Source organism: Aulonocara sp. 'chitande type north' Nkhata Bay, linkage group LG15 (genome assembly GCF_057382095.1).
Source record: "Aulonocara sp. 'chitande type north' Nkhata Bay isolate Kocher_YH1m ecotype deep benthic linkage group LG15, A_spYH_male_GT1.1, whole genome shotgun sequence".
Lineage (NCBI taxonomy): Eukaryota > Metazoa > Chordata > Actinopteri > Cichliformes > Cichlidae > Aulonocara > Aulonocara sp. 'chitande type north' Nkhata Bay.
Window position 1 is genome coordinate 22,199,650 of NC_141358.1, and position 15,448 is coordinate 22,215,097.

General features: G+C 38.4%; 1 protein-coding gene across 2 annotated transcripts; it reads right to left on the reverse strand.

Annotated features, from left to right (window-relative positions):
- Positions 1-1,393: 1,393 nt before the first annotated feature.
- Positions 1,394-15,348, reverse strand: mpv17 (mitochondrial inner membrane protein MPV17). 2 transcript variants are annotated; one of them, XR_015125131.1, is made up of 8 exons: positions 15,213-15,348; positions 14,408-14,488; positions 11,954-12,069; positions 9,448-9,540; positions 7,453-7,548; positions 3,590-3,622; positions 3,399-3,508; positions 1,394-3,076 (listed from the first exon to the last, which is right to left on the reverse strand). XR_015125131.1 is itself a non-coding variant. In XM_086264976.1 (8 exons), exons 2-8 carry the CDS (start codon positions 14,478-14,480, stop codon positions 3,007-3,009), a joined length of 534 nt encoding a protein of 177 aa, XP_086121102.1. In that variant the 5' UTR covers positions 14,481-14,488; positions 15,213-15,348; the 3' UTR covers positions 1,394-3,006. The 2 variants fall into 2 exon arrangements, 1 of the variants encoding a protein (XP_086121102.1); XM_086264976.1 differs by having other exon boundaries at positions 3,456-3,508.
- Positions 15,349-15,448: the final 100 nt, after the last annotated feature.

Here is a 15,448-nt window from a genome sequence, read left to right on the forward strand (position 1 = left end):
ATTCTGATTCTGATTCTGATTCTAAAGTCGGACTGAATGGGTGAGGGAGCTGTCTATGGTGCTGAACCTTCACGGGATTATTAGTAAAAGCTCACTTTTTATACCAGTCAAACCAGAATATAAAGAAATCCATAGTACATGTTATTTACTCTGAGTGAGTCACAGAGCTGCATAGTTAAATATTATGAATCACGTAAATAGGGGACAAAAGTAAATAAGGCCAAACACAAGTTTACATCCTCAAGTTCAACTTTTCCTTTTACAGACCTGAAACATTTCCCAGACTCACACTTAGCTATTCTTAATACACTGCACATTACATAAAGGTGGTCTGGCATAATCACAACAAAGTTTTCTTCTTTTAAAACACTTCAAATACTTGGGGTTGTTAGCTCTGTGTGCACTTGCTGTTCCCTTCTTTTTTAAAGAGGGAGATTATTTTTAAAGGAGCAGCAATTGTATTTCCTGTATTTGCATTTCCTCTGATTCATTAAACAACTCAGTTGTTTGACTCAATTCACTGTGAGCTAAACAAACCGACTTCTATGGTGTTAAATCATGATAGTAGATGAAATTAAAGAAGAAACTTAAAGAAGTCTAGTTTCTTTTCTTTCTAATCTCCTTAGATTACCTATAACATACACAGACAGAGATGAAATGTACTCCCTAAATGTTATCTTTGGGTTCTACAAATTTAGACAATAAGTTATAATATGGGAATCAAAAGAGCATTTTTGTGCTTTGACACACAACAATGCCTGCTAGCAACAGCCTGTAGAACAGTTTGATAAAGAAAATTTGTAAATATCATCTTTCATATGAAACTGTTGCTGTTTTCACTTTTTCTTCAGGACAAACATGAAAATGAGGAGAAAACGACTTCTTTCAAACACTTTGAGGTCACAAATTATGTAAATCCACACAAATTATGAGCCAACATCAGTAACTTCAAATTACAGATCAGATCTCATTTTGATCACAGATGTCAGCCCCATCACACACTGTTTTCAGGTTGCGCTGCTAAAAAGCCTACACACTGTATCTTCGTTTAATTACTGGGCCTTAATTCTCAAACACAGCGAGCCTGGGAGATGAATTAAAAAAATGAAATCCAGCTTTCTGGGGAGAGGCTCATTTCCCTCAGGCAGGCGGTGGGGATATTTGGCAGATTTTCAATCGATTCGTCAGACGTTTTCCGCTTGTTTTTCCCTGATATGGACCATGAGTGTGTGCGTTTGTGTGTGTGGGGGGGGGAACAAAAAAAAAGAAAATTTGTGCAGTTAATTTGGTTGGCAGCCCAGCTCAGCAGCCTCCACATCTCCCTCCAAACAAACAACCCCCACCCCATCCAAAGCAAAGTTAGCGAGGTCAAACACACCACAGACTCATAAACTCAACTCGTGTAAAACTTTATTAGCTCTTACACCAGACGTGACCTTTAATTATCAAAAATGTGCCCATTATGGATAAAGCGATTCTTCATATCCTGAAAAAGGGGAACGCAGCACTGACATGATCCTGGGTTATGTTGCGGATTAGTGGTGACTCTTCAGCAGCTACAGAACAAATGTGACGCTGACTGTTAAAGGAACAGTTTGACGTCTGAGTAAATATGACTGTCCTCGCACAGAGAAGACTGATCTCACTCGTGCTTTTATGACACGTTATGTTAGTGTTGCATTAATGTATTTGCACTTGCATAGCAGTTTTCTCTCCTTACTGAACACTCAGAATGCTTTAGACTAGAGGAAACAAACTCCCGTTTATACAATGGTTTATTCTGTTCACTTTATTTTAAATGCTTTCTTGGGGTGAGGCAGCAGCAGTGTGAACCACTGGACCACAGTGATAACCAACCCAATAAAAGACTGGAAACAGGAGTAAACAGCTGCCTTGCTAACAACCACGATTTTAAAGCAAGTATGTAAATCTGAGTATAAATGTCTGACAACAACTGTCCAGTTGACCGTTTTCTGTTTCCAGCCTTTAAAATAGGATAAGCTTGGTGGTTGCAGACACCAGAGACGTATTGAGCTTGTATCATTCAACTCTCTGCAAACTATTCCTTTACCATTATGTTAAATAAGATAAGGAACAAGGCTCTTTCTTTACATAGCCATGATGTTAGATTAGGTACTTTAACCACAGGAACCTCGACCAACAAAATAAACTCAAAGCAGATAAGAGTTGGTGTAATCTGAGTGAAGACAAACTGTGGCATCTTGTCCATTTATATCAGCTTTTTCCTGAGATCTGTCAAATGTAGAAGAAAAGTAGAGACAGCTGACACAACCTCACCTGCTTGCAAACTTCACAGAGGAAAGGAGACAGTCTGAAGATGTCAAATCTGCTGCAACACTTCTCGAATGTAGAAAAACGTCACTACTCTTTCTTTCTTTTAAAAAAAAATCAAAGGCCCCAAGCCAAATGAATTTAATCCAGTAATGCAGCTTTGTAAATGCTGCAGGAGGTTTGACCTCTTCATCTGTCAAATTAGGGGGAAATGAAGTAAAAGATGAGGCAGGTTTAGACAAAGCAAAAAAACACAACTATGTAAACTAAAATCACATTATTAGAAACTCTGGAATGCACTTAAAATATCTGACTAGAAGTCCATTATAGAAAAAAACCAACACATTACAAAAACAATGATGTCAATACACTAAAGAGATTAGAAAAGTTTCCTTTGTGAGCAATAGGTGTTAATGTATGAGTGTGTATGTGTGGATACACTGCAGCACCACCGCCAAATCCCATTTCCATAAATAAGAAACTTTCACAGACATTTCTGCAAATGCAAGTTTGACTTTCAAGTGTGAATTTGTCACTCGGAGTAGACGAGCCGTTTCTCCCGACCTTTACGCGTGACTCAGTCACAGCTTTACACATTGGAAATACCAGCAGACTAAGTAGCCTAAAGTAAGTTACGCCCATGTCACACACACTACGAATGAGTGCAAAGTAATCATCAGCGAGAACGACACAGGCTGGACTTGTGAGCGTCCTTCACATCTTATTGGCCTTCCAGGTCAGGTAGGAGTTCCAAGCAACAGCAACGACCTGGACGACAGCCAGCCTGCAAGGAGGACGAAATCTGATGTGTCTGGTTTGGATGCAAGTCGGAGAGTTTCATAAAGACGGAAATAAAGGCTTTCTGAGACAATTAAAGTTGGTTTCATGTGACATTTTCACAAGTGAAACAAATGATGTCTTATTTAGACGCAGAAGTAGTAAAACTACAACTTCAAAACATGTTTTCAGGTTTAAAATAATCCACTAAGATCAGACAGAGTATGTATCCTAAAAGTGCAGAAATGACTGTGTTAAAGCAGTCGAAATGTAAAAATAAAACCCTTAAGATTTGACTCTGTACACAAGCTTCTTCTGCTCTCACTAACCTTCAAATATGATCAGAGCTCACTGCCTGCATGCTAATGAAGCCATCAAACTCTCACCTGTGGTGCAGAGGGATGAAGTAGAAGTTGGCAATCTGGACTGGAGGCCAAAGCTGAAACAACCAGGACACATTCAACTGATCAGTGAAACATATTCTGAAGAGATAAAGAGAGATATTACACTGAACACTTACATAGTAATTAGAGATCAGGGCATCTGTGTAGTCCTGTGAACACAGAAAGAGAAATATTATCATGTCGGTACCATCTGAAATTACTTTAATGAAAAACATTCATGCTAAACTCAATTTATTACGAAAACAATAGAAAGGAAATGGTTATTTTGCTGCTTTCTTTTTCAGGTTCTCGTATCGTCTTCTGTTATAATCAGAGCATCACGCTCCTCTCCACTCCTCTAAAACCCCAAATAAACAAACATGGTCCTGACAAAAGTTCAACATGAGGTTTCAAATGTGAAGTTATTGTGTTAAATTAAGCAACTCTAAAACATAATTTACTATCTAAGAAAGAAGAACTATTTCTTTATTAGCTAGCTCTTCATGTGGAAATCAGAGGACGTCCAGAAGAAATGTGACACTGTCCCGTGAGCCTGTAAGAGAAACTCTGTTACAGATTCTAAACATACTTTCTTTTAATAAAAAGTAAACTGACTCAACATCAAAACAATCCCATTAAAGATGTGATTTGGTCCACAGTTAGCAGCACAGATTGTTTTACATAATTGAACAAAGATCTGTTTGTTTCTTTGTTCCTTCATCAAGCTCCTGTTCATGGATGAATATTTTATTTCACATTCACTGCCACAGATCCAAGCTTCTGGCCCCTGAGATCATCAGTTAGATCGTGGATGAACGAGTGTCAGAAGACTTCCTGTCCACCTTCCACTGCAGACACTGAGAGTACATTAATTCATGAAAGCTGCACTCCTCTCCCTCAGCCTACTAAAAAAAAAAAAAAGACAAAAATCTTAAGAGGAAACTTTTAGTTGTATTTAAAAGACAGAAGTAAAGTGTTTCTCCACTCAAACATGACGGACAAACTCGTGACCTCCTGCTTAGGTACGAGGTTCAGCCCTGCAGCGTTTTCCATCAGAACAGTTGAAGCTGCCGGTGGGGGAGGAAGTGAGGAATGCTGATGTGCTCAAACTACAGCTGGTGAGTAGTTTCTGTCCAAACGGAAGGTAAACTGTATGCATGAACACCTTCATCAGCCACACATAAACACACTTTATTTCACTCATTTTGTTAAAACAAGAAAAATGTATTTACATTGTTACAATAAGTAAATAAATATGACGTGTTAATATATTGCTATATTGAAACTTCAGAGTAAAGGTTATTTAACATAGTTTCCTTCTGCAGTGAAACAAAGAGCTTCACTTATTTATTTGACACAACATTTATCCACCTGTGTCTGCAAGTCGATTACAGGCTGTGCTGTCAGCACGCTGTCTGATCTATGAAATAAAGCATGCTGCCCTCCTCCACCATCGCCATTCATTGAAGTTAATCTGAAATTTATACAAGTTAAAGTTGGATTCGTGCAAGCGTTCATGTAGCCACTGCAGCATATTTACAGGTAGGCCCACATTTTTTTGGACACTGACACAATTGGCTGTAACTCCTCTATATTTAATCAAATGTCTGCTTTTAAAGCCCTCATTCATCAGATAACCCTAAATTCAATATACTCTAAAACCCTGACAATACTTTTACAGACCTAACTGGATATTACAGACGATTTGTGTCTGAAGTCTGCGTGTATTGTCTTAAAGCCCTTTGAATCATTGCTCTGACGTTAATGTGACAAAAATGATGCTGACAATATACCTAAACTTGCACATACCATTTAAAGAAAAAAGAAAAGGCTTCTTTTATTTGTTCCCTTATTTGACGTGGTAGAGCTCAGCAAAAAGATTATGAATTATACTTAAAGAAATGTTTTGGCGTGAGTGCGTCGTGTAGTTTAATCATGTTGTTATGCTGGCGATGCAACCTGAAGGTAGAAATCAGGTGTTTGTTCTTAATAAGCAACTTTCTCTCTCAAACACACGATATTACAAAACACACACACCGAGAAAAAAACCCAACCTGTCTACTTAAAGGTCACCCTGACATCTCCTGGCATATAAAACCAACAAGCCAATGTTCCAGCTATAATATTTTTCTGCCTTTTTTCCAGGGTGAAAACAGTGTTTTAATTACGGTCAAACAAGCTAGTTTGCCACCTGGGGTGAAATTACGTCAATGTCTTTACCCATACATGACGGGACCTTTCTTACCTCTTCTAGGAGCTTTGTAGGATGCAATAAATATGAAGTTTTGTTGTAAAACTTTAGTGAAATACTAAACCCCAAATTCAGCTAAATTATTCATTAAAAATGATCTAATAAGATTGTCTAAACATTCAAGTTTTAGGATCCAGGTCTTCTCAGGGCAGCACGTGGAAGCTAGATTTGTGTTTGCACTTTGCACACTGTACTGTATATGCAACATCTAACACAGGTCACACTTTTCTGCTCTTCTTGTCTTTACACTGTACAGAACATTATGAATGTTCAGACTCTGATCAGTTACACAGCACAGCATGTGGTCTGACCCTGACATCGTGGAGTTGATCTTGGAAGAGAATGACGGCAAACGGAACAACATGCTTCAAAACCCCAACCTGCCAAGTGCCTCGAAAAACTGTGCAGTGATAAAGTTGTGATGTTTGAAAAACAGAGCCTCACACTTCTCACCTGTTTTTCTCACTTTTTCTCCAGCGTACTGTGTTTTATTTTTGAGTAATGACCAAGACTCTGACCAAACAGTTGCAGGTAAAAAGCAGAACAGGTAAACAAGAGAGGCAAAGCTGCGACTGGAACTCTGTCCAGATTTATCAATCACAGCGGCTGTTTGGTCAGAGGCTCCATTCATTTTCATCTCACATTTCCTCAGTGCCAGACCCCGTTGTAACGAGCGCATTTGTCATTTATTTTCTGTCCTTTGTGACATTTACCGGGTTGGCCTTTCAGGTCTGCGCCTCTCCTTTTGTAAATAATTGATGGTGATCAGCAGCATGTTGGGAAAGCAAGGCGGCGACGGGCGTTTGAGCAGCTGGCACAAGATGACAGTTAGCTCTGACCTGGCATACAAACACACACTCGCACACGTATATATGAAGGTATGAGTCACACTGGTTATTTCCACACTCCCTCCCTCCCTCTCTCTCTCGCCTCTTCCTCCATCACAGGAAATAGTTTCCAATAATAATGAGAGGTGAGTGTTGGAGGTCAGATACTGTAGCTACGATGAAAACCAAACTTCCTCTCTGTGTACTGTCGTTTACCTGAGCTGTGTGCGTGCAGGAAGCTTACTGCTCTCTGACCAGTTTGTTCGTCTCAGGTTTAGTTTTAGTGCTTAAAAAGGTCAAATTCATGCCACACAATGACGACTGTAAAACTCTACACACGAAGAACAAAGAAAGGAGGGTTCGACGAAGACTTTGCATCTGAAATCTGAATCATAGATTCTTTTTTCTATGTATTTAAATGCAATTTTAGGGTAACACAAAGTAATTTATCTGTGCAATTCAAACTGATACCTTTCAGGCTTTGGATAAACCTGTTTTTACGTGACGATGTAACATTTATAAATAAAAAATGAGCTGAAGACACATCAGGTCAAACTCTAACCTTTTACCTCAAGTGGAGTTTTTCAAATTGATCAACGTCACCTGGAAGATTTTCCACATCACTACAATACTGATGGACTCATTCAACACAGGGTTAAAGGTGACCATTAAAAATGGTCAGAAAAATGTCAAGCAACTGTACCAACCCCCAGTTTATTGCCCTAACTGCTACCAAGCTTCTTTTTGAGGCTCATTAACGCCCTTTTTCAGACTTACACTTCACAAGGGTCAAAGGGTGAGAGACACATGACACAGAGTTATTTCTAGTGTTTTGCATGTTATTTCCCATTTTACACTGGATTGTTTTTCCGCTGGGTAATGATGTTGGGAATGTCAGGGTACTGAAATAAAACTCACTCACCCTCCTGAGCTTGGTGACGTTCTCCTCGACTGTCAGTCCATTCAGCGCGCCAGAGATGCAGAGGAAGGCTCCCAGAAAGCACGGCGCAAAACACAGCTGTAAGGAAACAAACCAACAAAACAAGAAGAAGAATCATAAGTTAATCATAAGTGTAACTGCTGTGGCCTAAATCAGCAGATTTCAGGTCAGTTTTATTTAAAAAGCTCCCCTCTGGCAGTGTGACATCAACCTAAACTGAGCAGTAAACGTGCAACCTAAAAACAGAACATGACTTTTGATTATGAGAAATTGGGTGATAAATATCTAATTAATCTACTTGTGACAAAACATTTTCCTGCAGCACATCTGGAAAAGGAAGTCTTTAAAGAAACATCATGGAGGATGAAATCTTTCCTTCGCTGTCATTCTTCTTTTTGTCTTACTTTCTTGATGTTTCATTTCCTTCGATTGGATTTTTTTTCCGAGGATCTTGGGATGCTTAGCTGCTACTCCATAGAAGCTGATGGAGTCCAGAAACAAAGTAACAAACTGAGTCTATAACTAAGTAATAAAATACATACCAGTGATAATCTAAGAAATCTGAAAGACTGAGGTTAAACTGTTCCTAGTATGAATCTTACATGAACAGTCACTCGACGCTACAGCTGCATCACCTTAAATCTTTCAAGTGCTGCTGTTTGTTATGCACACTGAGGTGAAGTGAGCAGCGCTGACAGTGCGACTGGATCACTATTCAAGCGTGCAAGTGAACCCTTTGCTCCAGTAAATATTTTATTCAGTAACAAGCAGATACTGCTTTTTTTTTTTTTTTTTAACATTGTGCTCTGCTGCAGTTTCACTGAAACACAGCAGGGGGCAGCATGAAGCTACCAAAAATGACTCGTTTTTAGACATTTACAGAAAAGTTGCATTCCAAGTTTATGCTATATAATTTTATTGATATGTTTGTGTTCCTTAATCTAAAGTTAATGATTCATTCAGAAAGCATGAGGTACAGATTATAGTTATGTGCAACTAGTCGACTGAACATTTAAACGTTGCAGCTTTTGCTACTCAATGCCAAAAATGATAGTCAGTTATATTCAGCAATATTCTTATTCTATTAAATTACGACAGGAATTCCTGGTTCAAAGTTGTTCTACCACCATCGGCCACTCCCTGGGGCTGAACCCTGTTTCCTCTCTTTCTATGAATGAAGCAGTAAATAAACAGAGGCTTAAACTAAAAAGATGACAGCTGTTCTGCAGCACTTATAAATCAATCAATGCAAACTAACTGTATATCAAGCTTTGTCAGAATAAACTGGAATATAACTAAGCAACCGAAGTCAGATGTAGTCAAACTGCACCTGCAACTCTTAACTAATCTGACATCACATGTGTTTGAAACATTATACAAAGTAAACAACATTTCAAGTATGTTCTGCTTTAGATAGTTTCTTAGGTTTTTCTATCAATTAGGCTATTAAATCTTTTTTTTGGCTGTCTCATTTAAACAACTAAATGAGCAACTACAAAATACCAGTGCTACCACTCAGCACCCTAGTAGATACACCTAAGGTATTAATTTGAAAATCCTCTGTGACTTCCTTCTTGAGTTATCGCATTCACAAACGTGGATGTCCGCACCGCCCGCTCACCCTGTAGATGACAATGATACCCCACCAACCTACAGCTGAGGGGCAAAAACTGGAGCTCTGTTGCATAACTCAGCCTCTCCACTCAAAAGCTTCACAAAAAGGGAAAACAGTCTGCTAACAAGAGTTTCCTCCCATCAGGACAACAAAGACTCATCTGTCAGTCAAAACGATCTCAGCAGTCAGGCTTCATCCACTCTGTTTGCCACAACTAACAAGCTCAGTGCGAGTGGCAAATACACACTTACACACAGAGAGCTGTTTTTATTGCTGAGCTGGTGTTCGGTTTGCTTTGCTGAGAAGAAGAAGAGGAAGAAGAAGAAGACGACCATTAAGGGTCCTTAAGATGCTCATCTCACCTGGTCGACCAGCATTTTCTTCATGGCAGCGCTTTTGGTTCCTCCAACAACCAGTCGGTCCAAAACCTTGTACCAGCTGCCGATGACAGGGCCCTTTATTGCAACAGAAATAAAATTACTCTTGAAATCCCCCACTTAATTCTCTTCTAATATCTTTAACTGCAATGGAAGCAGAAGACCGATGATGGATTTCATGAAAAATAAAAACATCAAATCTTTGCTTTTTGGTTTGTGCATTAAATACTCAGCCATTTATTCACAATGAACTCACAAAATGAACCAAAGTTAACAACTTGCTATGTGAACTATACAAACCTTTGTGTTTAATTGCAATTTTCTGTAAATGTGTGTCCTTCACAAATCAACACAGGTCCACAAGAGAGAAACTGACACTGACATGGAGTTTATTCAAAATCAGTCAAAATTTAACAATATTTCTACAAGGTGCAATCACAAAGTTCTAAATTGCTGCTGATAAAATTAAAAAACATGACCTGGCTTAGATTTGGGTTCTCTCCTCAGACTGCTGACAGCTCAGCTGCTGTTTTCAGATCACTCCTCCTCAAAGTCACATTGTTGTGTCCATAAAACTACAGAGTACTTCTTGAAATCAAATTCTCCAGCTTTTATAACACCACTGTGGGCTGTGATCCTCGTTGGCCAGATCAAGGAAAGTATTTATTAACAAACCCATCATACTTGCTAGTTTTGGCCCACTGCAACTCCTTCCTGTTCCCAAAATAAAAGTTACAAAGATGGACTGACATAGTGGGGAACCAAGGAAAGTATAAGACTCCAGCTGAACACCAAACAAAAAACAGATGTCCAGAGGTGCAAAAAAAGATGATGTTGAAGATGAGACTGGCTAAAAATCAAGTATTTTTTGTTTGTTTGGGGGTTTTTTTATGTGCCGAGTCCTGTAACTCTGTGTTTGCATCTTGCAGAAGATGCACAAGTAACAACAGAACAGGGAATTCTTCTCCACTACCAAAAAATACAAAACTTAGGCCATAAAGGTACAAAAATAGTGTTTTATCAAATTTTTACATTAAAAGTTTTACATTTTAAATTAATGTCCAATTTTAAAAACATTTTCCAAAAGAACTCAGCAGCTTTCTGTCAACAGCTTCCCTCCTTAAACGGAAGCACGAGCAGGCTGGCTGAAGATAAACCGAATTCAACCAACAAATGGATGCATTATTTATGTGAAGGAGAACGATACATGATGCATGAATATAGGTGCCAATAAACATGTGTCTCAAGTCCTGTGTGTGCTGAATAGCCACCCTCCAGACAAGACTAAATATCTATACATCTTGCGTGTATATTTTTGTACGATGGAGGAGCTTCAGATAATTACGGAAACATAAATAAACTTTGCCTTCGTCACAGCGACGTCAGAAAGAAATGAGCTACTTGGAGGGCGAATTGTGCAGCTGTCACAGTTAGTGAAATACTGATGAATTAAACATACAAAGACATGAATGAGTGGTATACAACAAGTAACACAGATCAGACAAGTACATCATGAACACACACACTTAAAGTCATTAATTACAGATGCACAAACAAGCAGGAATCTTTTTTTTTCCATGAACACAATAATTTTCCTTTATATTAACTTCCTCAATTTAAACAATTAACCAGACAGTAAAAACCTGTGGCAACATTTCTTCTTCCAGGGAGCCACACTGACATGGATCGAATCAACGAAAACACATCACGCAGTTTAAGTTAAACTCTAAATTTGCACAGCACAGTGTTGTACAGTGTGTTATCTGCACAGTAGAAGGCCTGCCTCTGTATGTTTAAAACTTTGTTTTAAAATGTTGACTTTGTTTTACAAAGGTGCTCATTTGGTGTCCTCTGAGGTGGCAAAATAAATCTTACAGAAAACCTTCCATATTGTAAATCCCCTACTGCATTATATCATATATAACTAGTTAGCACTATGTAGCATAACACACAATTTCGGGACACAGCATTTGGGAATGACTGCTGTGAGTAACTGTGGTTGTCTATAATAAAGAAGCATGATTCAGTGGTTGAGTTTGGGAACGTTTCTGTATGAAATGACTTGGAAGTGTCAGCATAGCGACCACAATAACAAATGTATGAATTTTCCAAATCCTTTGTTTCCCTTTAGCAGAGGACACACTGAACCATCATTTATAAAAGAAAAGGAGATAATGCCTCCCATGATAACAAATTTTAAACACATTTGATTCTATGATGCCGTTTTTATGTCTTGGTGAGCACTAATTACTGTTTTAAATGCTTAACATAATGACCCGGGTATGCACCGACAGGCATCACAAAAATGGCTGCTGAGAGGCTAGACTTGCTTTCATATGAACTAAAATATTATTCTATTTCACCATGATTCACACAGTTTCTCTAGATCTAAAAAAAAATCAAGCATGTAACACCTTTTTAACAAAATAAAATCAAAAGTATTTAGAAAATTTTAAAAAGTAAATGAACTGAGAGTCAGAAGGATACTTACCACAAAGAAGAAACCAATACTCATCATCTTAGCTGTCCTCTGCACGTTGTGGTTAGCCAATCCTCTCCTCTCGATCAGCTGCTGGGAGATGACATCACCGACACCTACTAAAGACCCTGGAGGTCAAACAGAGTTGATACTGCATCTCAGTCCCCTGAGCACAATCTTCTACAGATATGATCCGTGCAGACATGTTACTGTTCCTGCAGTGAGAATCTGATTAGGCAGCACTCTTGTAATTACTACATAATAACCACAAATATGCCAAAAAATGTATTCAAAGAATCAACTTTACTGTTAATATTGAAAATAATGTGTTAAAATACTTTATAAGCCTTCCAAAATTAACAAAAGCTCCCAACCAAATGTGAACTACTAAAAAAATCTGCATTGTCTTAAAGAGAGATCAGCTGAAGTCAAACTCGACCTGGAAAAAAGGAAAAGTTTCTTGAGATCAAATTTTAACACAACTTGTGATAAAATGCTGCCACCCAGTGGTGAAAGTTTAAGTGACATTTTGCAGTGGGCGTTTACAAAAAGTATCTTTAAATGCAACAAAACAGTCCAAAAGTACAAACTCCCATCCGAGTTCAACTTGGCGATGGTCACGCAATGTGTCCCTCAAACAGACTCAGTTGTTTTTCTTCTCTGTAATTTATCTTATTTATACGAACAAATGAGATTTCATCACCGAGCTCTTGTCTTCATTTGTTTCACACTGTTTATTAGCAGGCATTAAAGGGTTGTCACCAACAAGCCACCATTAACTCATCATCATTGTGTTTTTACTTTGAACTTGGCACCATCCATGAATTTCCTGAGTCACTGCTAATTTTTTATTTATAAACCAATTTTAGACAAACAATCCTGCTTAACACTGCAGAGATTTCACAGAGGTCCTCTTCAAGTCTTCTGTTTGTTTCTAACAAAAATCCTTTAAAAAAAATAATAAATTGGTCCAGCAACTCATTTAAAGGCCTTAATATCTCCAGCTTGAGTCAGGACCTCAGTAAGCTCTGTGGTAAATTACTCCACTTATTAGCTTTTCACTTTATTATAGTGGGCAGCTAAAACTTCTTGGGTTTGGTACAGACATGTCACCTCTCATCCATGAAGCTTCTTCAGTTCTAAAGAAAAATGGTGGAGAATCCTAAACATTTAAGTCCTAGTGAAAGTTGTGCCCCTTGGAGGCAGCCCCGACGGTCGTTGACCAACTACTGATTTATGCTTCAGCAGGAAATCTACACCACAGTTATGTAATCACAGTAAACCCCTCTGAACCCCTGTGCTGTAACCTGACGTGCACCTACCTGCAGATGTAACTACATGTTAGGTCGATGCTGGCTGTTCAGCTCCATTGATTAGGAATAATAATCATAGTATCAGTATAAATACAATTGTCAGCTGATTAGACGTCAGCTGGACGTAATGGAATAATAATAAGATAAACTAAATTCATGTGTCATAACATGTAGTTATAACAAAAACAATTTAAAAACAGACCAACTGCTCAGAAATTCATGATGTGTCAACACTAACCTCAAATCTTTCAATAAATTTGGGTTGGTTTTTTTTCCCCTTTCTTTTTTTGTAGGAAACTGAATGCAAACTGAAATTAAAAACTTTGAAAATGCATGAAGACTGTCAATAGGGAAACTGATTTTTCTTTTTTTAAATTCCTCAGAGAGGCTCCTTTTAGCTGCTCTAGCTGCAAGGTCAAACCTCTGCCTCTATCTAGTGGCGACTAAATAGTACTGCAAACAGTACTTTAAAACTACAGCCTTCTGAAAAAAGTAAAGGGTTAATGCAACACTAACTGCTTAGGTTAGATCATTTACATCTGAAACTTGCTCCAATGTGTGAATCCACCAGAGCTCTAAAAGCCATTTTCAACGCTATGAAATCCAAAAGTGCTACACAACAGTTACAGAAATATTTTTGGTCTAATACCTGCATCATATTAAACTCATCAGCATGCTTTAGCTCTCTGTATCACGTTTTAGACATTTTGGGCAAACAGAGTTCAATTCAAATGTTTTTGTGTGTGTGTTAAATCAATATATTTATGGTTTCGTCTGGATGTTCTGATCACTTATCCTGTAAAAATATATGCAAACTTGATGTTCTCATGAGTATGTACGACTCTACAACCTTCTTGAATAGATGTACATATCATACACATATTATTGATTCTTTTTTCATTTGCTTTTATTCCTGATCACAGTACAATGACCTTTAGCCTGTGTCTATTTGTACACTAAACTGGAGCAAAGGTTTGTAAAGTCAACCAGAAGCTGAAACGGGACCCTTCATTTTATTTTAATCAACAAAGGTCAGTGTATGGTGTACCCAACTGCACCTTCTCATGTGACATCTGTCTGCAGCTTTTCTACATTTACGTTTGCGCATTCAGCGTGTAACTTATTTTTATGTGCAGTGACAAGGTTGTCCTACCCGCTGTCACTATCTGGACTGTCCAGGGGTATTTAGTCATCAAGACCTGGTAGCCTCTCCAAAGGCCTGCCATTCCTCGTCCTAGGAAGAAAGAAAAATAAAAGCTTGTTGCAAATGCAGACTTTTCTGCTCAATCACCCCGCCCGCCGGTTGTAACGTGATTCAAATCAAGTGATACCACTAAGAAGTTCCGTTAAACTGTCCATTAGTGATTGCCCATTAGTGTAAACTTCGGGCTTTTTTTAAAATTATTTCAGGGTTTTAAAACACTTAAATGTATCCAAGACCTATATCGAAGAGGTTAGCTCACTCTTTCAAATACAGTCAAACGGCTAGCTAATCCTCTCCATTCAGTTACATCACACTTATGGTCAACTGCTGACTCAAAGTTAACATGTTATTAAAGTATTCGTGTTTCGGTAAATTTTGTCAATGCCGAATTCTAACACTGGGTCTAACATTTTCTCTCAAGCTACCGAAGTTGTTAATAGATGTCTAGTTTTACGACAGCTTAGATTAACTGTAAAATCTATTTTTTTTTATGACGTTTGGCTTGAGGCTCGGTCTCGTGCTGGCTGGCGAAGCTAACGTTGCACGGAACCTACGACTTGCACAGTGCGTCATTAGCGTCTCTAAATCACAGCACTAACTTTTAATCACTCGTTTAGCTTACGAAACCAAACTAAACTGCACTCCTAACACACTGTAGCAACTCACAGTTTAAATCAAGAATAACGAACTGCTGAGTCTTTCATCGTTTCTGTAACTTTCCGTTTAACATTATTGCAGCTGCTGTTTAACTCACCTTTACAGCTCACCGTAGTTAACTTAAAGGTCCGTAAACTAGCAAGCTGTGGATAATGTAAATAAAACTGTACACATGCCCGTCTTCCCTGAGGAAACAGGCGGAGATGCTTTCACGGCACGGAATCAGCTCCGACTTTGCAGTACTCCAACTGTACAGCACAGAAAAATATGAATACAAATTTATGTGGTATACTGTTGTTTCTATTTTAAATACACTTACTTCTTTAGGCTTAG